Genomic DNA, 23,398 nt, shown 5'->3' with positions numbered 1-23,398 from the left:
GAAATGCAGGAACTTGCATTTACACATTTGATCAGTATTTTGCATAAGAGGCTGTATAATCTCCATCTTTGGAGGTTTTCAAAATTCAGCTAGACAAAGCCATGGCTGACCTGATCTAGTGTTGGTGACAATCCTGCTTTGAGCAGGAGGCTGGACTAGTTGACCTCCAGATGTCCCTTCCAATCAACAGTTCTATAATTCTACGATAAACAACTAAAATTTCTCAGAAACAATGTCAATTACTATTTCAATTTTCTAAAACATAAACTCAGAAGAGTGTATCTATTTTAACTACTGGATAGTCTTGTGTGTGTAACAGTAAACAGCTCACAAAATGAAGACTAACATTTAGCCAACGAAGGTGTTAGTGTTTACATGTACCAACTCTTGAACACCATTAGCCAGATCAGCTGCATCAGACATGTATCATGTCTAAACTTTCCTGAGTTCCAATTGCATGAAGAAAACAGTACATTATCAGCAAATCCCAATAATTGCCAGATAATTCCTGTCTTACAAATTTTATTTCAGTTGCTTTCCAAACTTTCTTTAACTTTAGGCATTTTTGCTAACATTTCCACTGTCTGACTTGTCCCACGATGAAAGTTTGACTTGGCAAACAGGCTATGCCTGAGGATGACCAGTATTTTGTTTGGTTCCAAAGTATTAGCAATTCCTGACATCTGTACTAATTTGGTCTAATTCTTCACAAAGTGGAATTCCTGAAGCCAGTGCAGCAGAGTTATACAAGGGATTACACTCAGCCATATTTGAAGAAGAGAACAAAATAACAAATGTGTAGACCTTTATGTTAAATATTGCCAAACTGTGTGTGCGTGAATCTGTGCGCACATGCACCCACATAGACACACTATAGGCTTACCCAGGTGGTCATAGCCAGAGAGACAACAGATACTTCAAAGAGTTTTCAGGAGAGCTTTGTGTATAGGCATTGGGGAAATTGTACAGATGGTGCTTCTGTCTGACAAAGCTTTGAATAAGGAGAGGAATAATGGAAGGAATTCTCTTGATGGGGTTCTGTGGTTAGCCATATATTTATTACATTTAATGAAGGAAGCAGGCTGGCAATTAGGTGGGAAATTTCTGGAAAGAAAGTTCAAGAGCTTATCTTTCTAGCAGCCCATCCCTTTACTAAGAAACGGGTGAGGTTTATAAAAAGGTGAAGAAGTGACTATGTGATTCACATTCACTTGATAAGCTGCAGGAGAGAAATCTCTGCATCCCTGATCACTAGATGGGCTGGGCCTCTGATCAACAGGAGAGTGTGACCAGAGGTGATAAGAAATTGGGTGACTACAATTTTCATGTTTATATTTCCGACAATATTTTATACCTCCTTCATTATACAAATGTTCTGGCAGTCAGCCTGAACCCCAGTCTCTCAAGGCTAAAAGAATCAAATAAAAAAATCCCAGTTGGAGGCAGGTGATGAGAGCCTTACCAAAACTATACAGAAGAACGTGCAGCAATCTCAAACCTGAATTAAATTAGACATCTAATCAGCAAATTCTTCCTGAACACTTCTCCCTCGACACTTCTATCTGGAGACCGGGTTAGATACCTGGGTGTAAGGAAGTTTCTAACAGACAGGGAAATACCTCTCTTACTTCCTCATAATCCCTTCTGGCCCATTCAGCACCATGACAGGTCCTCCTCTAACAACACTAGAGAAAATGTTCTGTTAGAAAGGCTTTTCTAGCTCTAGTGGAAGATGAATTCCTCTTGTTGGTCATAAAACGGGCTGGCATGATCACTGCCTCCCTTGCAGACTTGGGCCCTACATCCCAAAAGAAGTACTGTTAAAAATCATTGCAAAATGACTGGCATTGCAAATTCCAAACTAGACCAATGTTCACACACACATTTTTACTACATGCCTTAACAAAGCATGCCTTGCTATGCAAGGTGGTAACTGCAAACTAACTGTATCCCTTCTTGATTTGATACAGGCAGTATAAAAAGCAAAATAACACAAATACATAAATAACACATTTTTTCAGGTATTTTTTCTTTCATAAACCAGTATTATGTTTTGCCTTGTCCAAAATGCTTATGCCCCAGCAATATAGCTGGGCTGTACTTCTCTGTATGTATTACTTGGATGTTGATGAAAATGTGTGTGCTTTCAAGTCTGTTACAACAGAGCTGTAGTAAAGACATGTCGAACTCTTCTTGGTGGGACTTCTGTGCCTTATAAAGATAACTCACGGCTCTCCTTAACCTGCTTTTGAAATTCCCCTCCTATTAGTTGCTCTCATTTGACTTTGTTCAGCTGAGAGCTCCATCATGTGCAGCCTGGATGGATCCAGCTGAGGTAACCACACAACTTCCCTACTGCCACTGTCCAGATCTGCTGCTCTGCTAGGGGTTATCAGCAAAGCAGCAGGGTCAGCAAGGGGAATGTATGACTGTGTCCCAGTTCATAGTGTGCTGTATCAGTCTTAACTGAAGAATAAGGAGAGTGTAAGCTAGGACACCGCAGCACGTATTGGGCTGACTGAGTCACCAGCTTTTTCCTCACTGAATGTGGGAACCAGCACTTAAAACAGTCTGGGAGAAAAAAATCCTATCCAGAGGAGGTAAAACTATAGAGACACACAGCATTGCTCTCCAAAAGCAGGAAGGAGAGAGGACTGTACTCTTCTGTGGTCCCACATCCACCTGCAGCTTAATCTGACGTGTACAGGTTAGCTATTAATAGGAAGACCAGGAGACAAACTGTGCACTTCCAGCCTGTGCACCAAATGACAGAGCAAATTTCACAGGTTTTCCCCTCCTGAAAGCTGACAAAATCATGCAATTTCAGCTTCAGCTGTGGGTTTTTTCCCCATATTTAAAATGACTTAGATATAGAAGGATCCGCAGTTTGCCAACAGACACAGAAAACAGGTGAATAAATTGACTGATACGTGATGACTTTGTATAAACACAACATTATACACCATTCTGAGGCCATGCCCAAGAAAATGACTGGAGACTTGCTTGTAGAAAAAGTGGCTATACCACACATACATATGAGTAATTACCAGTTGAACCAGAACTAATTCTACGAAGAGCTATAGCAATTGTTAGACAAATTGAGTCTGCCGTGGCAGATGCTAAAATAATTGCTCAGGGGGACTACAGGCCATATCCAAGCAGTTAATTCATTAGAAGTGTAATCTTCAGAGTGGCAATGGACGAGCAGACAAAATGGTAGCAAAGAGAGCACAGTCCTTTAATCAAACAAGCACTACTGCCCTCCTTCCTCACCTTCTATTTCCCTATTTGTATAAACAATTCATGCTTCAGTTAACAATCAAAACTGCATGTGTTTGCTTCCTAGCTAGCCTGAACACATTTCCCAGTGTCTTGGGTCTGGAAAAAATAGAGCGCTTTGCTAGTGCATTGTACCGTCATCAGTAATCAAATATATGAAGTCACTGTCCCTGCTTTAAATCCCTTGCATGAAAAGAGTGGAGTATTGTTAAATAGCTGTGACAGATACTGGTTTCAACTGGCAAGATATTTCAGCAAACTAGCATTCCTCAAACATTCACACAGGTGTTGTCTACAGGAATGTCTGCATGGGTACTTGAAGGAATAAAAATCATATTCCATGGGGAGGGCTTTTTCACAAAGGACACTTGTGTATTTCTCAACTAAAGAAGAGAAAAACTCCCAGGTGACTTGTCTGACCAGTATGAACTAACTCTTGACTCTACTCATATGCAATTCCTAGTAGAGCAAAGGCTCATTTGTGTCCATCCAAGTCCACAAAATAGAGGTTATAGAGGATGTTATTGGCAAATAGGTCACGTGCTGGCTGTCTGCAAGGGTGCATATGTGCCTGCAGAAAGGGAAGCCACTTGAAGGAGAAAGAGAATTGGTTAGACACTGAATTTATTTTGCATTATTTTCTGAGTGATGAATGCAGGCTGTTAAAATTGGTCTATCCCTGAGCATTGATTACTTGTATATTTGCACCTCCAGGACACAGACACAAAGCAATAAAACAATACCATTTCATTTGGCACAACTGACTGTAGAGGAAACAATGTTTGACATAAACCAGATGAAAATAAATATTAGACAAATATACACCAGACTGCTGCATACCGAGAACTCCAAAGTGGCTTTTATGAGTTTATAAGCTTGGATGTGTGCAAAAAAACAGTAAAACTAGCTTTGCAGCCAGGCTGCCATCCTTACTCATGCTGAATAGTACTTCACCTCACAAAGCACACAACTCATTTACAGCTCAGCATGATGAAGAAGGAGAGAATCTATTACAAATGTGAAATAGAAGGCTTTTCTACAGATGTTATGCAGAAGTTCAGCAAAGGTGAGTAAGGAAAACAAGTCTTCAGTCACGTTCCAAATCACTCAGGGCTTTACAAACCAGGTCCTCCTGAACTGCTTCTGGAAGTGACAGCAACCCAACAAAGGGTGTTGTGGCAAAGACAATACATGAAACCCATTTCTATTAAACAAAGAAATAGGTCACTGTGTAACATACGTGATGAATTTTCTCAGTGGTCCTAAGAAAGTTTTGCAGAGGTCTAAAAAGGGCAATGGCACAGGAGAAAAGTGGGTGGTTCCAAACATCAAGTAGACTTTGCAGCCCCTTGGACAAACAAATGAGAAAATCACGGCCTGCCAGGCTAGAAGTTACAGCTCTGCAGGGTGTCCCGAGATGAGAGACGTGGGGAACTGGGAATCACAGCTGTACTGCAGGCAAGCCAGGGACTGCCACGGAAAGCAACAGCATCGCCTCTCATGTCTCCTCCTGCCTCAGCACCGCCAACCATCCTCACTGTTCTTCTCTAGGTAGCTGCGTTCCCTAAGCAAACATAGCAGCTCTGCTAGTCCAATCTGATCAGAAAGGAATTTCTGAATGAAATGTTTTTTGAAGACTATTGCTGATTTATCACCTTATAGGAAAGATACACATTTGAAAAAAGGGTTGACAAATTTTCACAACTGTAACTGTTTCTTTTGAGTTCAGAATTATTTAATTTGTCAAACACAATTCATTACCCCCCTCATCCAGCCTTTTCTATAAGATGCTTAAATGTCTGCTTTCAGTTGCAAGTCATCACCAGAAAGTTATAAAATAAAATCATGAGATGACTAGTGCTCTAGTACATATGTATATTACATATACATAAACATATGTATAGCATATACACTAGCATAATTAGCTGATTAACAACCAATGTGATTGCCATGCCTTAAATCCGTATTTTTTTTTTCATCAATCTCTCCTCTCAGATTTGGACACTAAAGATGTCCAAAGTGATGGCACTACCATACATATAGAGGCAGGCAATTTCCAAATGCCCATGCTGTAACCTTCTCTCTAATCACCTGCAAAAAGACAGCATACTGTGCCATTCAAATAACGTTTACAATTAATATTCCTCTTCAAGATAGCCTCCCCAAAAAAGAAAGACTACTATCCAGTATCAACAGAATAAAAGTACAATCCAAAGGAGTCACTACTGCCTGCAAATGACCCATTTTTCTGAAGGCTGTATACCAAATGCCTTTTCTTCTGCAAAAACACCTTGCACAAATCAGAAAAACACAAACACAAAGATATTCCAGTTTGGACACCTAGCACATTTCTGATACAAGTTATGAAAACTGACTTATTTTTATATAAGCTTATCTAAGTTTGTCACTAGACCTGATTTTTTACCTTGAGCTTTTACCAATTGTTTAAGTATATACACTCGGTCTGATTTTTAAAGTTGAGATTTTATTAATTCTTCAACTATATCTGATATATGTGTATAAAATAAGCACCCTTCTGACAGACACCTTCTCCTCAGGTCATTGCTCGGTGAACTTTACGCAGCAACTTGGGGATGAGCAAACTGACCTGTAACACCTGTTTGAGATAAAGTTTGGAAAATGCTTCGCTATATCAAGCATTTATTTGATGTTTTCCCTACGGACAAGAAGCAACAGACCTTACATTAGGGTCCTGCAGGCTGGAGGTCTTACTGGGATTTACAAAAGAGGTCTCTTCTTTCACAGCCTGTTAAAAGAAAGAGCCAAAGTTTAGTACAACATCCATACACTTAGGGTAATACAACTGTTTATTAAAAAAAATATTCCTGTAAGCAGCCCAGAAAACTGCAATACCCAAAATGCCTACTCTGCACAGTTTTAGAAGGCACAGTAATTTTTTTTTTCATCTCCTACAGCTGAGATTCACTGTGATGAGCTACAACGTACAATGTGCAGAGCAATAGTGTTAGGAAGAGATTGGATAGGGATAAAGGAGGAGAAAGAAAGGAATGCTGATGTTTATGGTTCCTCCAGAAAGTATTTGAGCAGAAATAATTAAAATCAACCCAGGCAAACATACTGTAGTTGAGTTGTTCTTTTAATTGGTGTAGAATAAATATTATGTAGTCTAATCAAAATAATGATGACAACTTTCCATTCAGTCTTTGAAAAATTAATTGAAAAATGGGATCCCCTACATGTAATCATACTGTTCATGCAATTCACAGAAAATCTCACCCACTACTGCTCTCTGCTAAATTACAGAGTCCTGTCTCTCACATACCATTTGTCTACAGAGTTGAAAATACTAGTATTGCAAAATGACTTACACGAAAATTGCTTCACTACCCAGGAAATGCCCAATTCGGGCAGGTGTTGGTAGATTATACCCTTCAACTGAGACGCAGGGTTCCACAATCCATGTGTAAATGCCAGTGTCGGCGCAACACTGCACCCCTCTACAAAAAATACTGGCTGAAGACACAAGAGTATCTCCAAATCAGCAATGGACTTGGCAGGCTCTGACATTTCCATTCTGCTAAATGGATAGAAGGGAACTGATACGGTCCTACAACAGAGTGGTTTTTCAGTGTTCAATATCTGAACCATAATAATTTGAGGCCATCGGTCCAGATCAAATTGAATTAAATTGTCAGTCTCATCCTCTTCAAAAAGGATGAGACAGGTTCCTTCAAATCCATCAAATCCAAATCAAGGGATTTTACAGACATGTAAAAATACTGTAAATTTGATGTGAGACCTTCCATTCAACACAAATGGATATATTCCATTTGAGGGTACTTCAAGAAAAAGAAACAAAATCAAAGCTGAGTTTCTTCTATACCTTAGCAATGAACTACAAAATATCAGTAGGGATGCTCAGTGCTTGGGGAAATTGCCCAAGTTGTGACAGCTTTAGGTTCGTTTCCCCCTTGTGCCAGAGAGAACAAAACCCCCATTGCCACTTCCCAGGTCATTATTCACCAGAGCATCAGCCATGGGGGGAACAGACTGTTCCAGCTTATACACACAATTAACTATATGGGCAATTAAACTGGAACCACTGGGAGCCTGGCAGAATGTGAACTCTGTCCTGGGCCTGCTCCAGACCAGGCAAGTACCTGAGGTGATGGGTTAGGGAGCATTTTGAGATAAGTCCCTCCGTAACCCTTCCTGTTAGAGTTGTTGCACCTTGTATATTGATACCAAACCCCTCATCAGCAGAGAGGGGACCCTCTGAACCTCATCAGCAGGTTTGTCATTCTCCTAGGGGGCTAGTTTACACAGAGGAAGCTAGTTGACAGCTAGTTTACTCAGAGAACAGGATCTGAGGCAGGTACCGGAGAAGCTCCACCCCAACATAGTGCTCTCATGTATTTGGGTTTAATCTCCCTCAGCCAGAGGTTTCCTCAGTCCCAGGCAAATGCTCTAAACATTAAGGAATCAGATAAAAGTGGGACATAATCACACCATCACCACCATTGTAATTCAGCCACCAAATGTTTTGCAGCTAAGTTTTTCAGTGAATTAGCGTCACACTGTGAATAATTTCAGGACCAGGAGTGCAATTTTTAAATTTTAATAAATTAATAACTTTAAGAAGTTTAACTCAGCTCTAGAAAACTTTTTTTTTTAACTGGTCTTCTAGTAGCTCTGTTTAGCATGAAGTTTATTCAAAATCTAGTACTTTCCTGAAAGGAAAGAAAATGTGTTTTAAGGAATTGAGAGAAAGCATTGAAAATCATTCTTTGTTGGCATAGATGAGCACTGAAGTAACATTTCTTTGTTCTACAGAAATTATAATGCTTTTTATAAAGCTGTTGGGTTTCTGAAAGCTGTAAACATGAATCCAGCTGTCAGAAATTTAACACACAGTCTCTTCTTCCACACTGATGTCTCAGCAACATTTTATTGTTAAGCCTAACAAGCTAGCTGCTTATTATGTGTCAAATTGGCTACTTTTTAAAACCATAAATTTTACTTTATTCCAATTTTCACCAAATTAATTGAGCTGCATTTTAAGATGCACTTGAACACAACAATAGAAAAGAGAATACGGAGATCAAGGATGCAATGCAGGGGCTGTGACCGTGAATGAAATTATTAAAATTCCACCCACTATGAGCCATGGACCTCATTAGCCAGGTGAGAGGGCTTCACTGTATTAATCCCTAATACCTGACCCTTCGTTTCTTCTCAGCTCTGTGACTACATTACCCCTCTCTTTTGCCTTCTCTGCATTGGAAGGCTAAGCCTGCAACTCAAGAAGTGGTGTATTCCTACACGGCATGATCAGCATCCTGAGGAACTTCTCTTGGTATTAATTTTCTCCATTATTACTCATGCTTTAGAGAACAGAAGAGACTCCTGTACCCACAAGTAAGTACTGCAGACCAATGAGCAAGCATTCCCATTCTAAACTGGAGGGAGAGAGGGAGCATGTAAAGAAATGGAGAGGCCTGAACAGCCTCAGGTGATGCCGGCATGCACACTGGGTGCCACGGGTGTGCATTGGCAGGTACACATTAATAAGGATGGGTTAATTTTCTTCACCCTATGCCTCTCCTCCATGCCTATGGATGAACAGACATAGGAAAATGTTATACCTGCAAACATTTCTGCAAAGGGCTTCAGCCATCAGGAACTGTACTGCCCTTGCTTTACTTGTTGGCTTGTTGGGTTTTGGTTGGTTGGTTGGTTTATTTGTTTTCAGGAGGAGGCCAGTAAGTCATCAGGTGACAGTGTGTTTCTTTTATTTTTCCTCCTAACTCAGCAAATCACACTCACTAACCACACAAGGACTTCCTCAGCCTTACTGAAAAGATGTGAATGTAAAACAAGGGTTATACTTGTACACAACTCTCACAACATAATTCCCAGACAGTTTGCCTTCATTTGAAAAGAAGTGCACATGCTAGGGCCAGGATTTGGGTTTCCACTGCAGGATGCCCTCCATCAGTGGAACAAGGGAGTTTAGCCAAGGCTAGCAGGAGGTACCTGGTGGGGAACATATATGGAGAGCTGGGCAGAGGCTCTGTCACCCAGAGAAAGCCCAGCACTGAGCTGTGTAAGGACAGAGACAGCAGCAGCATGGAGCTGCACAGAGCTCCTTAACTAAGGCAGATTCTCCCCTCACCCAGAGGCTGCTGCTCTGACAGGGAGAGGTTTCAGGGCATAGCAGACCTGGAAACTTCATTTATACAGAAGCAGATTCATTTAATAATTACCCAAAGAGAAACAAGCTGGCTCTTCTGGCTACCAGACTACAAAACAAACAAAATTAAAGGTTGATCCATATAATCCATCCACACAATGCCATTCTCTTTTCTTATCTACACTGGGCCCAGAGCAAAAGAAAAATTATTAATGTTCCAATTTCATATGCCATTAACTTTCTGGATGGTGTTAGAAACAAAGGTAAAGCATTACTTTATCATACTAGAGACAAGAAACATGCCTGGACAGAAATGCCATTGCACAGGCTGTCTTCATAGATAATTGCTAAGAAAGACTAGTTTCACCAAAAGATGAAAAGAGGAGAAAAGCATCTAATATTAAATTTTGCCCACAGCTGCCTAAGCGATCTACCTATGGGCTGCCAGGCTGATCCTGACAGTTTTCAGACTGCTTTTCAGTCAACTCCTGAGCACCCATAGCCCCTGCTGCTGTCCCAGCAGCCAGGTCCTTTGGAGCCTTAGAGAGGGGGTGGATGCTCCATGGATGCTACATCAGACCCTGCTGAGCTTTCCAGCAGGGGTAGGAACACTTTCTGGGCTGTGGGAGCAACTCCACATATGAATTCATAAGCCCCAGTGGCTGGATTTGCCTAGAGCTCCTTCTATTTTCTTCTGAAGGAAGAGTTAGCCCCAGGATGATGGGGAACAGGACCTCAAAATGGGAACTGGTTGCACTGGGCATGTACCAAGCAGGAGAATACAGGAAAGACACAACTTTGGCTGCAGTCTTCTGTGCTTCTGCACAGATGACTAATTCTGGCTGGGACTGTGGGCTGGTGAGCCTCCAGCGGCACTGGGCAAGGCAGGCTGTGTTCTTCAAACCTCAAGCAAGCACCTTGGGGAGCTAGCGCCCTCTGTGCCTCTCCTCCATCACAAGGGGCATCACTGCGGCTCTCGCCCCATCTGATCCACAATAGGAATATCTTGAATCAGCAAAAAAGACTGCATGAAGAATCTGATCTCTGCAGCCAAGGGCGGGTGTTAGGTTCTCATCTGAGAAAGACAAGGGTCTGGAAGGCTCATATGAAACACATGATGTCTCTTATTTAGCAATTTCACAAAGTTCCCAGTTACAGAAAGGAAGGAGAAGCAACAAAGCTTTCACAGGTTTGGAGATCTTCAAAGGTAAGGAAACAATGGCTCTCACTGCAGTGGCCTGGAAATACTTCTCTATCTTGGTTCTTTGGCTCTGTAATGATGCTAAGGAGGCCTGAAGCATACCAGATTTTTCAGCTCTTCATCAACATTTTTGTCATTTGTCAGCCACGCCGATTGTTGGCTGATCTCATTAGGTAATACAGGCTAAGCAACACATCATCGGGAAGAATGCCCTGCCAAGGTAAACCTACCTTGGTGATTTAATATGTCAAATGTATCCTTTCAGGCAGAAAAGCATCACGGTTAGGTCTCTTGGGAACAGACTAATCTGTTTTTCTCCCTCTGAACAGGGCCTGGCACCATGTGTCTCCTGGGCTATGGCGGGGCTCCTACACATCACCGCAATTACATGATGAGTACTTGTCTCATCATGTACTAGCACTTACAGACATGCCAGCTAGGAGACATAGCTGACATACCCACAATGCGTTGTCACAGTCTTGTGACACCAGTGCCACATTTGCCTCCAGTATCCCAGGGAATAAATTAAAGATTTCCCTTTTCCCACATTCTGTTTATCTAAATCCTCCCTCCCCTTCTGTACCTCAGCAAGGCTGCCGCATCATTTCCTCAGCTCCTTCCCTGACTTTGAGGTATCATTGCTGACACACTTCTAATGAGCTGCCACGTATCATATATTGATCATCCTGGCCCCCACACATTCAAAATCTTGTATTTTTATACCTCTGACACCCTTCATTTCCTGTAGCCTTGCTTTTAAAGTTGAGCAAACCTGTTTCCCCATAGCGACTGAACACAGAGGATTTGAAGCTGAGCCGTTTTTAAATTCCATTGTTACGAGCAATTATAACTGAAGCGATGTTGCGCTCGCTGCTGTTCCAGTTGACAGTCCCAGCACAGTTGCTTCTTTTTACTTAGCCTGAAATTCACCAGTGAGTTTATTGCTCATCCAAGTGGGTGACTAACAGCAACAGCTTTAGCAAGGAAGGCATTGTGTACGTAAGGAGCTGTGCAAGCTTCCCCCAGAGCCTGAACACCTCAGCTGTGACCTGTTACACTCACGTAATTCCAGTTCCGATCTCTGTGCGAAGACTGTCAGATTGTGCAGTAGGCTCTGTGCTCTGAATAAGGACGGGTGGAGGGAGGGAGGAAAGGAGAAGAGGGAAGCAAACAGCATCTAATTCATGATGGGAAGAGGTTAAAATGTTGGAAAAGCTGATCCTTTCAAGGTACTTAAGTCAACATCTAGTGAAAGCTAAGAACTCCTCTGGGGATCCAGAAGGATTTGTTTAAGTCCTATTATAAGAAAGATCACATAAGATTATAAATCCTCAAGTGTCTTCCCCTCACCTACTCTATTTTCATTCATGACCTGATTAGGGTTTGAATCCAGATCCCCTTAAGTGAATAAAGCTCCAAAGACCCAGATCACATAAGACAGTAAATTTTTTCTCGAAACACACTGCAAAAGCATGGGAACTTCGAAGTTGACAAGTCCTTACACTCGAATCTTTCCTTAAAGGAGACAATGAAAAAGGCAAAGAATCATCAAAAATGTAGCTAAGATAGACTAGCACTGTGAGTCATTTCACTTATGCACCCTTTCTACCATAAATAATGCATAGATCCCAGTCTCATTTACATTTGCAGCCATGGCTTGCATTTATGTAGAGAGCACAGGCTGCAGGATGACACCTGTACCCGTGCATATCCTGAGACATTTGCTGTACCACAGTCCAGTCCTTTCCTCGAGGCAACTCTAGACAGCACAAGCAACCTGCACTTACTCACATATTTGCAATACTTAAAGCAAAACGACATGATCGTTGGTCTGTACCTGTTTCTAGGACAGGGAGGAAAAAGAGGGAGATGGCTATCGACCCGGCCTAAAAATTTACATGTGTATAAGCTTGTGAAGAGAGTTAGTGTGTGAAAAGGGCTAGAGGATTGAACGTCCCTTTGTTCAGCGTAAACGTCCCTTTGTTTACTGAGAATCAAGGCAGGGGAATCAATTGCTCAAGAACCCAAACCTGGCTGATAGAAGATACCTCTCGCCAGCCAAGAGTTTCCCTTGGGGTTGATAAAGCAGAAGCGAATGGGATTTTGTATGCTTTTTGTAAATAACCCCGCATCTCCAAACTACCTTTTCCCACCACTTTTTTCTTAACAAACAACCCATAATGCTCAGTGAGGAATAGCTTGGTGGTAATGTCACCTGTGCTTGTCTTCCATAAACTGCACTGCAAAAATGTATCTTAAAAATGGGCTTGGCGTTCCCTTGTCTGCAGACAGAGAAAGACGCGGGTAATGCAAAAACCAGCTGCAGTAGATATCTATGAGAAACAGGATCTCAGTTCCTTCCCCGTGCTAACCTGCTAGACTTACATCAACCCAAGGATTTAGGAAAGCTTGAATAACAGGTGGAGAATACAAACACCGCTTGTAGAAGACAAACTACTAGAACACAACACACACTGCCCGCCAAAAGAAAAAGCCCTGTTGAGATAGCTGAGATTGCTCAGGAGCCTGTGCTTAATTCTAAGGATAATTAGGATTTGCCTGGAGCCAAAGTGGATATAAATAGCAACTGAAACCTGCTAGTATCTTTCCTCCATCAGTTGGGCCATGAACTGTTTGGCAAAAGGGACTCTTTGTGATACTAACAAGTTGTCTGATCAATCACAGCATATCAGCACTGACTCATGCAAGCTGCAAAGGGGTTTTAAAGGCCAGGGAGAGCTGGTCTTTTGTATTCTGGCAGCTCCTCACTGCTGCTTTATACCACTCCCTCTCAACTGAAGAGTCTGGAATAAATGAAAAAAAAAGGAAGAAAAAAAAAGAAGAAAAGATGTCAGTTGCTTCACAGTGTTTAGTGCTCCCGTGGAGCTTAATTATGTGGGAACTGTGATATGCAGTCTGTCAGCTAGGAGGTGGCAGATCCCTGTGGCACAGTTTGAAAGGTGTGGCGAAATACTGCTCCTTTGCTCTAGACCTACACATACTGTATGGCATGCTCCGTGCAAACAGCAGGTTCCCACAGTCGTGTGTGGGTTCCTCACGTGCAGCAGTGTGCTCCTGGATTCAGCTTCCAGCATCCCCGTGCACACTGTAGTTTGACTCTCCAGCTAGCAGAACGGCACATAAATATTTCCATCTTCACCAAGTAAACAAACTCACTCGTGTTAGTTTCCTGCTGCTCTATAACTCTAAACCACATGCAGGGCTCAGTGATCAGCACCATAAACTTGCAAATTTTCGGTCTCTAAGTCAGGACTATAACCATGGGAGATGGTGTATTAGCCCCTAGGAATGCGATAAACGTAATTCAGCATTCAGCATAATTCTGAAATGAAGCAGTGCAGAGTCCATCTTCCAGAATATATTTTCAAATGTATTGCATAATTTTCCCGTTTTTTAATTTTTTAAATCATGAGCATTGGAATCATTCATTTCTAAGGCTCTCTCTTGTGTTGGTGTCTAGCTGCCATAAAGAAAGAAAACTACAGAAAATTTCCTGTCCCAGTTTGTATTTTCCACTTGCAAACATTCACTCCATTCTCAGAATTAACAAGGAACAGCTTCTTTTTCTACTACATGCAGGAGGTGCCTTCATAAACTTGTCACATCCTGATGTTAGTAGCATATGGTATTGAAATATGCTCTATGCAGTTCCCACTGCTTAGAGAAAGAGCTGTTACAAATATTTCAAGCAACAGTTTCTTAATTTTGGATCCGATCCTACAGTGCACCTATATTTCTCTCATGCTTTTACACCTAACTGTATAATGAAGATGTCCCATGAAGTTTCATAAAGGATGAGTTAGACCATAGGTTTTTGGGGATGTTTTAAAAATGTATTAGTAGATACTCCACCCAGCCTTTAAAAGAACATTTAATTTCAAATAGCATGTGCATAAGACAGAGGCTGGTTCTTTCTTCTTCCTTTTATACAGTAGAGAAGAGAAAATCCTCATCTTTTTTGTGATACCATGAAATAAAGGAAAATCTATGCTGTACATGAGGAAAATCAGCCTATCTTGCTTTACAGCTCAAAGAATATAGGCTGTGCCTTACAGAACCTAGATATACTTCTTGCCCTGGCTGCCTTGTGAGTTGAAATGTGACGATACAGAAAACAAGAGATGAGAAATTGGAGTCTTAAGAATAAGGCCAGAAGGCAGGACTTCTCAGGGATTTAATATGGAACTGGAGTCAAAAGATAGAATTGGGCAGAGGATAACAGGGTTAGTCCTGCAGATATACTGGGCAGCAGGATATGTCAGATGGGGTCAAAGAGGGGCAGGATCACAGCCGTGGAGCAATACATGGAGTTAAAAGTTGTCTTCCATGAAGAAACTATTTCTTATCTGCTCCCTCAAAAGGATGCTGTAAGTGTCCCTGGGCAGTGTAATGCCATCCTGGCTCACTTTTCCCAGAAGATGATCGAACTGCCACTGGGGAATGGCTTAGCTACCGGTATTCGCCTACCTAGTTGTTCGGGTCGGGGGGGAGTAGAGAAGATAACTGGGTGGTTTTATGGCATGCTGGTACAATGGTTTATCGGGGCCTCCTGTAGCCCTCTCCCTCCTCCCATTTTCTAGGTGATAGATGGTGTGTTTCTACTCATTCCTTCACCCTGGACTTTTTGCCTACCCTTTCCAGTGCTTGTCTAGCCACAGCTTCTTACTGTAATGGCTGACCATTGCCTGGTCTCTGCCTACTTATTTCTGCAATGTATCTGGGAAGGGTAATCTTTCATACTTGACAGGAGGGGAGCTCAAGTGCAGAAGAACTCATCTCTAGTTGCACAGGCAATTTTGTGGCTAAGCAGGGAGTTGAATGAGGATTTCCATGATTAAGGTGATGTCCTAACTTACTGGCTATAACTCTTAGGCCATACGTCGTTAGTACTGAAAGCTTCAGGGATTTCAAACTGAACCGTATGCCATTATTTTTCCACAATACGTGCTACCCTACAACAGTCTTGCTTCCCCTCCTTCTCCCTGAAATCACGAGACTTTTCTCATTGGGGTCAAACCTACAGACACCTACTTAATCCAATCTGACTGCTAAAGCCTTGTGCAAAACAACACGGGTGAGAAGGAAGTAAGGAATGCTTGGCTTGCTCTGAAACTTATTTACAACATAGCAGCAGCTAAAGAATACAGTTATGGCATGCATGAAAAAGCAGCCCAGGATGTTCTCCCTCGGAAAGCCTCAGGGTGAAAAATTAAGGCAGGGCAGGTGAATTGAGAGATGCATATGTTTAGCACATTTCCTGTCTCCCCTTAGTAATGCTGTACTCTGAGTGCAACAGCACACACTGCTTCCAGTCTTTAACTATCCAGTCAAACATGACCATTAAGCGTATTCAGGAGAAAATACAAACGTGAGAAATACATGATGACATCCTGTAGAAAAGACACACAGGAAAAACAGAGGGCAAACCCAAGGGCAATCAAACAAGAAACATGCTGCATAAAACACAGTTGATACAACACAGAATTCAGAGAGGTGAGAGAACTGCTTTAAGCAAAAACTAAAAGAAAAAAACCCAACCTCCTTCCCCCACATGCTGTCAGATTTACGGTTTCTATTCTTGAAATCTAGGGCGGTCAGAATAACCAAATTTTGATACTTCCTTAGGTCTAGCTAGACCAGATGTAATCTAGCTCTCAGATGAAAGATCTGCCAGGGAACAACAAATACACAAAGATGATTGTTAACAAAATCCTTTGCAGGGCAAGTTGACCTGATACGTTATTGTGAAAAGAAACAAAGCAATGGAAACACCAACATAATTTGTATTCAAAGGGAATAGCATGCACAGGGATACCACAGGAATTTGGGATAAGAGTCATACCAATCTTTCTGCCTCTACTTTTCTTCCTAAAGCATTCTATTTGGCTTTATTTTTGGCACAAACGGCATTATCTTTTGTCCACAAATTACACTTGAAAAGAATCACATATTTTAGGTTTCACTTAGATTTACCTCTGACTGGGAAAAGAACTTCTTACAGTCATGCCATCTAGCAGCAGTTTTCAGTTGTGTGACATTATTACAAGACTTGTGGTGTTTTTGAAACAGGATGTATCCGATGTAAACACTGAGCAAGCAGTGAAAATAGCAGCTTGAAATTTAGTTAAAAGCACACAAACAAGTAAGAAAACAATAGACTAGCTAACATTTCACATTCAGACATCTAAAGTTAATCCCCTAAAACAAAGGTTGCATCTGGATGCCTAGATATTATCTTTAGAACACCCTTAACCACAGGTTCCATGAGTGGTGTGTAGCCTCAGAAAACTCCAGAGGTTATTGTTTCTTAGCTACAAAGTAAGTAAAAGCTACAGTGACAAAATCAAAACATGGAGATTTCCTGGGGCCTTCTCTCCTATTTTCTCAGCTGTATTAATCATGTCAGTTAGGACAAATTTCCTACTTCCATCATATCAATCATTTTGAGTTACCTGAAGAAACTGTAGAGTAGCTAGAGAAAGCTAGGTCAATGTGGATATTTGAGGTAAAACAAGATGCTTCCTCAGGAACGACGTGATTTTGGAAACTTGGTGTAAGTTATGCCAAAACTAGAAAGACGAAATATTAAACACAGATTACCTGGGCGCCTACTCTAAAAGCAGCTTCCACTTGAGCTTTAAGGATGTTGCACTTCATATGGTCAGGTACAGAGGAAGGCGACACAGGGGCATGAAGAGTCTTTTCAGACACTTTCTTGTCTTCACCCTAGATTTAATATAAAAGACAAGCACAGTGACATATATTAGAAATATAAGTTAGCAAAATGGTCGAAGGTCCAATTTTTACTTGTAACAACTTGATTCAGCAATACTGGATAAAACCTCCGTGTTCATACCCTGATAGATACATCTTAAAATAAAAAGTTTTCAAAATATTTAATGACTTGATACCATTTTCAGGACAAAAAAAGCCTCAGGGAAGCCTGAGTAATAGACCGATGTGGGGTGAAGATACATAGAAAAAGCCCAGCCAGGCCCTGGAGTGGTTGCCCAAACCTGTGATCACACTGAGGAAGGAAAACATTGTCTCAAAGTATCCCACAGCAGGCAGAAGAAGGAAAAGTTCACAACACTCAACTATAGTGAACATTGGTTTCTTACATTACCCTAAGAATGTAAAGGGGCTTTGCAAATTTAACCAGAGCGATTTGAAAGGATCTCCATGTAATTGCAAGCCAAGCAAAATCTCCTTCATCAGAAAGAAAAGAAAAATCCAGGGAGTTTAAACATTGCTGCTGCTGTTTCCACTTGATGTCAACCCCTTACCTATGCAGTGATCTGGATCAGAAATCTAAAGCCTCAGGACAGCTAGTTTAGTGACCTGTTCAAACATGACCTAAAGGCTTTGTGCCTTGAACAAACTACATCCAGCAGAAACGCCAGCATGAATAAACTTCCCATGCAGAAAAGAAAAAAAGAGAAAACAAAAAGGACAATGTAATACTAATGTATAAACAAACGGGGTATGAATGAGACCAGGATTGTAAACACGAACTCTTAAACAATCAAACTGTAATATCTTACATATTTTTAAAGAAGAATTGGGTGATGGCATAGCAGCCATTGCAAACTTTCCCATTCTTCCTGAAAATGAGACAATTACAACCGAGTAACAGCCTAGCCTATGCATTCATTTTCCACTCTTACTGCTGCAAAGAGTGAGTGGTTGTATACACCCAGACAGAACAGGTATGTAATGCTGTCATTCAGATTTCAGCCAAAACAGGTACAAGGCATCAGTAAACCAGGTCCAGCACATCCTTGAGGTTCACCTCTGGCAAAGTATTTCAAGACAGAACCGATCATTTTTTAGCCACTGAAATTGCCATATGATTAGCCCTTTAACTTCAAAATCTGCCTCATTTATGCTTCCTTCTGCCCTCCCCCATGGCATCCCACTGGCTGACGGTAACTATAATCTTACTGACTCTTCTCTCAGGTCCACGAACAGTCACAGATGAAAGGGAACATCAAGATTCGGGGGACACTTTCTGCAAGTGGAGCAAATCACAAGTGCAGTTATGTTGCCTGAGGAAACTGTTCTGCAAACACTGGGGAGGGAAAGAGCCAGACCCCTGCAGAACTCTACTGAGACTGCAAGATATTTCTCATGTGTAAGCAAAGTTGGTCCAGCAGACTTGTGCATCCAAAATACCATAGCTGCCAGGTATGGTTTTGAACAACTGTCTGTTAAAGGGTTGCTCATCGTGAGATTGTCTCCTCTGGCAAATTTCTAATAATTCTTACATGTTTATTTGCCGAGCCACATTTACTGGTTTTAGTGGAAGATATTTTTGGACTTTTCATTCTCCCCACTTTCCTCCTAAGGGAAAAAGAAAATACTTAAAATGAAAAGTGACAGCATCTAGCTGGAACAACTTACGGAACTGTAGTCATCTATTCAGTCTTGAATATAACGGTAGTTCTGGCAAGCATATGAAAGAACCCATGAAATATTTGTTTGCCATAGGTATCTTTTTCTGGGGTACTCATGAAGCTGAGAAGTGGAGATACTCAAAAGGACAAAATTAACTGTAAAGAAAGCACAACTTTTCCTTCACCAATAGTCTTGGTAGTCACAGTGCACTATTACACACTTTAAAAGGGCTGCTATTATTGTCAACTTTTAAGTGTATTGATTTCTAACAGCAGAAAGAACAACGCACTAAGCAGTGGCATTTCTAAAGGCCGTGCAAAATCCCACCTTTGTTTTAACACTGGATACTAATTAAATGTCATTTCAGTCAAGCAAGATTAAGCAACTGTATTTTACTAGCTAAATCAAGACAACTGATGCTTGTTCAGGGGACAAGCTTGTTTCGTAACTTGAAAAGTTCCAAAGTCCCATCTATCTGTTATTCAGATGGATATGGATGCTTTTCAGCCCTTATGTTCTTTCTCCCCTGCCCAATTTCCCCACATTGACCAAGCAAGATAGAAGCCCTCAGGGCTGTCCTGGAGCTGGGAACCCTCAAAAGGTCCAAACCTCCTGCTGTACTCAGGATTATATCGGATGACTCCGTGTAATGGAGACTGTCCCCAGTGCAGGATCTGATGCGCAAGTCTCACATTGAGATTCCCACAACTTGAGAGGTCCAAACGCTGATGCTTGCTGACCTGGCTGAAAAGGGAAAGCTGCTGCTGCTGCTGGAGGTTGCAGACTTCTTAGAAGCCGTTCCTGGGCATTCAGTTCTGCTTTAGCCCTTGTTTGGGTCACACTTCAAGGGTTTCACCTTCAAGCAAGCAAAATTTGCTTTGCTCGCACCCCACCAGGAGCAGCAGCACCTTTAGTGACCACACATGAAGAACAGACATTGCTGCAACCGCTGCTTGGCCTCGACCTGCTCACCAGATGCTGAGCCAGCAGCCGAAGGCCACCACCTCCCCCTGCCCTAGTAGAAACGCTGACTGCACACAAACCCCACACGGGGCTTGGGAGTGCTCGACCTGACCCAGACCTCCTCTAGCTTCTGAATATATGTGAAAGGCTTCTTTGCCAGCCTGCCTTGGCAACGACGGACGTTTCTGCCACAGTGCAGCATATCCTGAATCATTACTGAATTCTGCTCTCACATAGCTGATTAGCTGAGACTATTACACATCTAGTCAGTGGCACTGAAGATCCAGACTAAAAGTGAACTCAAATCATAGAACAAAGTAGCACCTCCTTACTGCAGACTACTAGCACTTCTAAGCATCTATGTAAGTTCCTCCTGTTCCTTAATGCCACTAATCTTTACATATAAGCCCGTTCATCCCCCAGTTTAACTCCTAAAGTATAACTGTCATCAAGAAGGCAAAAGAAAAAAAATATTACAGGACTATACAAAACCATACAGTACCTTCTATGGTTCATTTCACTACTTTATAAGAAAATCAAAGATTTAAAACCTGCCTGCATTAGGAATCTCTATATACTATTGCTGCAAGAATGAAAGCTGTAATCTACTTTATTTTGCTGTATAATAAAGAAATCTTACATTTCCAGAATCCTTATCGCTTGCAGTGATGCGTGAAGCATGAAGATAGCAGCTGGGTATTCAAATGTTGTACCAGGTCGGCAGTTATTAAAATTTTATTTTCATTTATAAACTAAGAGCATTCTATGTGGAAGTCATTAGAAAACTAAACATGGCATAATGTTAATGAAACTTCCAATTTTATCATTTCTTATTATGTAATTCCAAAGAATCTGAGACGCCCCTTTCAAGTGAATGTCTGAGAGACAAACTTGCATGTGAAAGAAATAATCTTCTTGCTTAAAATTGCAATCTAAACTCATCCTAAAAGGTTTAGAAATGAGGAAGAAGACCATTCAGTTAAGATACCTGATAACACTCCAGTTTTCCATCTCCAGTTCTGCTGGTGCTAAAAGATAGCAATGTGTTCACATCACTTTCACCATTGATGCAGAACTTTATTTTTCCAGAGAAGAACACTGAAGAATTGCATTTAAATGGGTTTGATAGAAGTGGGTTGAACAAGCTCAGATATATACACACATAAAACTAGATGCCTGTTTTTCTTTTTATAATTGAGGTCTTCAGTTTGCTTTTCTCCTCCCAAACATTTACTTTAAATGCAATTACATTTGCTGATCCTAGAACTGAAGGCAGATTTGTACAGTGTTAGATAATGATGACACTGGCTTTGGTTTGCCAAGCTAACTGAATATTAAGTACACGTACAGAATATAAAAATAGTTGCATGAAACACAGCGATACCACTCCTGTAGTTAACATTCCCATTCTCTCTGCTTTACAAGATTCATGCTTTGTTCCACATCGAACTTTGTACAAAGAGCAAGATTCATGATCTTTTGCCTCTGTGAATTTATCAATAGTCTCTTCTTAGACCCATAGTATGTTTAAAACACGTATTTAGCTGGAGACATCTGAAGAATAGAATTAATATTTTGTTTAGCAATGCAGGTCTATTCTTTGTTGCTAGTCTTCACTACTAGCGGGAGGTAAAATTTTAATGAAGACGACACAGATATATAGGTTCTGAATGCACATTAGCTATGTAAGGTCAAACCCTTTGGTTTCCTGGGACTCAACTACATCTGCAAATGTGCATGAAAATCTATAGACTCTTTTGCCCCCTTTCCATGAGGACATTTATTGAATTTTTTCTATGTGATAGCTAAGACTAATTATGAACAGATACCATAATAGCAAGACCTGTATGATTATGTGTTACTCTTATTTGAGGCAAAGTTTGCAAGCAGAAGCTGCATCTTTTATTAGAAAAATACATTTGGAAAAACGAACGAACAAAAAACCCCCTCATTAAGCTGTCAGATACACAAGACCTTCCTCAGGTCAACTGTCAGTTGGTCTAATGAAAGATATAACTCCCAATAAATCGTTATGCTTATATCCTTGGAGCAAACCTCTTTAGTTCCTGGTATCAAATTTATTTTATAAAATGCTATTGCTCAATATTATTAGATCCTGCCTCTGTCAATGCCAAGCTTCATGATAGCCTTACTGGGTCACGGTAGCCATGTTTCCCGGGGTATACCCTCTGATCAGTGTATCACACAGAAGAGTCTCAGATATATCAACAAAGCGAGTTGGTTTTGTGGGTTTTTTTAAACCACAAATGATTTTTGGAACCGCAGTAGCTTTAGTCTTTGCAGTTGTGCATGGGGCAGGTAGTTCCACAGCTTTTTTGCAAGAGGTATCATCTGCAAGCAGTCAGTAGTGTAACTGGGTAGCCCTGTAATGCCAGGGCTAGCATAATGCGTAGCTTATGCCACGCTAGCGAAAGGCCATAAGCTTTGAACAGAGTTTGCAGAGCCATTGAGGCTCATCAGGCTCACTCTGTCTGAACCTTTCTTGATCTGCCTGCAGCTTTGTTTTACTAGGTTTAGCTGTAACAGCAATAATTTTACATAGAAAACAGTAACGCAAGCAGTTATTCTTTGTAGAATGAGATATTTATGACTCTAACACAATGAGGTAGTCTAAAGCAACACAGGGCTGGTAGGATAATAGAGACCTTGAGAAATGGAGACACAGGAGGTGGTGTAGAGGAGCGCAGGCATGGGGTGATAACGCAAGGGGCACAGGCTGGCACTGGAGACCCCGCAGTTATAAACAACTCACCAACAGCCAGTTAAAGAAATGCAGACCTGGACCTGGACAAAACTGGTTTTAGGGGCAATGAAGAGAGTGAAGACATAGTATCTAGCATATATATGCAAAAGCAACCATGTATAGTAAATTTGTGTGTAACATGAAGATGCAGATCAATGAAGAAAGATCAAGATGTAAAAGCATGTCTGCAAACATACAAAAGGACCCGAAGTGGATCCTAGAGCAAGGAAGAAGAAACCATGAACATGATTATCGTAACACCCCTCTGCCTCCACCAGAATGAAATCACCAACCTTAGCACCCAGGGGTGTACGGAAAGGGTGAGCATAACACCAGGAAAGGGGTAGAAACAATCTGAACTGTATTAGTATTCTTTCCTTTTATGTAGTAATTACATCTGGACTAATAATTACTAGACTCCCAAGATTTCAGAAATGCTAACAATACATTCTTGGCTTTATATTATATATGTAATATATATTATTATATATAATATATATTATATATACACACATACACACATGGAGCAAGGGGGGATGGGAGAACATATTTTTCTAAGGAAAGGCTTGCAAGAAAGAAAATCAGAAATACATTCACA

At 41.2% G+C, this 23,398-nt stretch overlaps 1 protein-coding gene across 3 annotated transcripts in view; it reads right to left on the bottom strand.

Moving 5' to 3' along the window:
• EPB41L4B (erythrocyte membrane protein band 4.1 like 4B) overlaps nucleotides 1-23,398 on the bottom strand; it is a 183,852-nt gene that overhangs the window by 44,656 nt on the left and 115,798 nt on the right. For all 3 annotated transcript variants that reach the window (XM_076330226.1, XM_076330227.1, XM_076330228.1), the window contains exons 18-19: nucleotides 17,277-17,402; nucleotides 5,979-6,046 (exon numbers count right to left, since the gene is read on the bottom strand). In XM_076330226.1, the coding sequence (XP_076186341.1) occupies nucleotides 5,979-6,046; nucleotides 17,277-17,402 (194 nt within the window). The remainder of the gene's footprint in view (nucleotides 1-5,978; nucleotides 6,047-17,276; nucleotides 17,403-23,398) is intronic.

Source organism: Aptenodytes patagonicus, chromosome 2, assembly GCF_965638725.1.
Source record: "Aptenodytes patagonicus chromosome 2, bAptPat1.pri.cur, whole genome shotgun sequence".
NCBI classification, from domain to species: domain Eukaryota; kingdom Metazoa; phylum Chordata; class Aves; order Sphenisciformes; family Spheniscidae; genus Aptenodytes; species Aptenodytes patagonicus.
The sequence above is the reverse complement of the archived record's forward strand: the minus strand, read 5'-3'. Positions and strand labels throughout refer to the sequence as shown.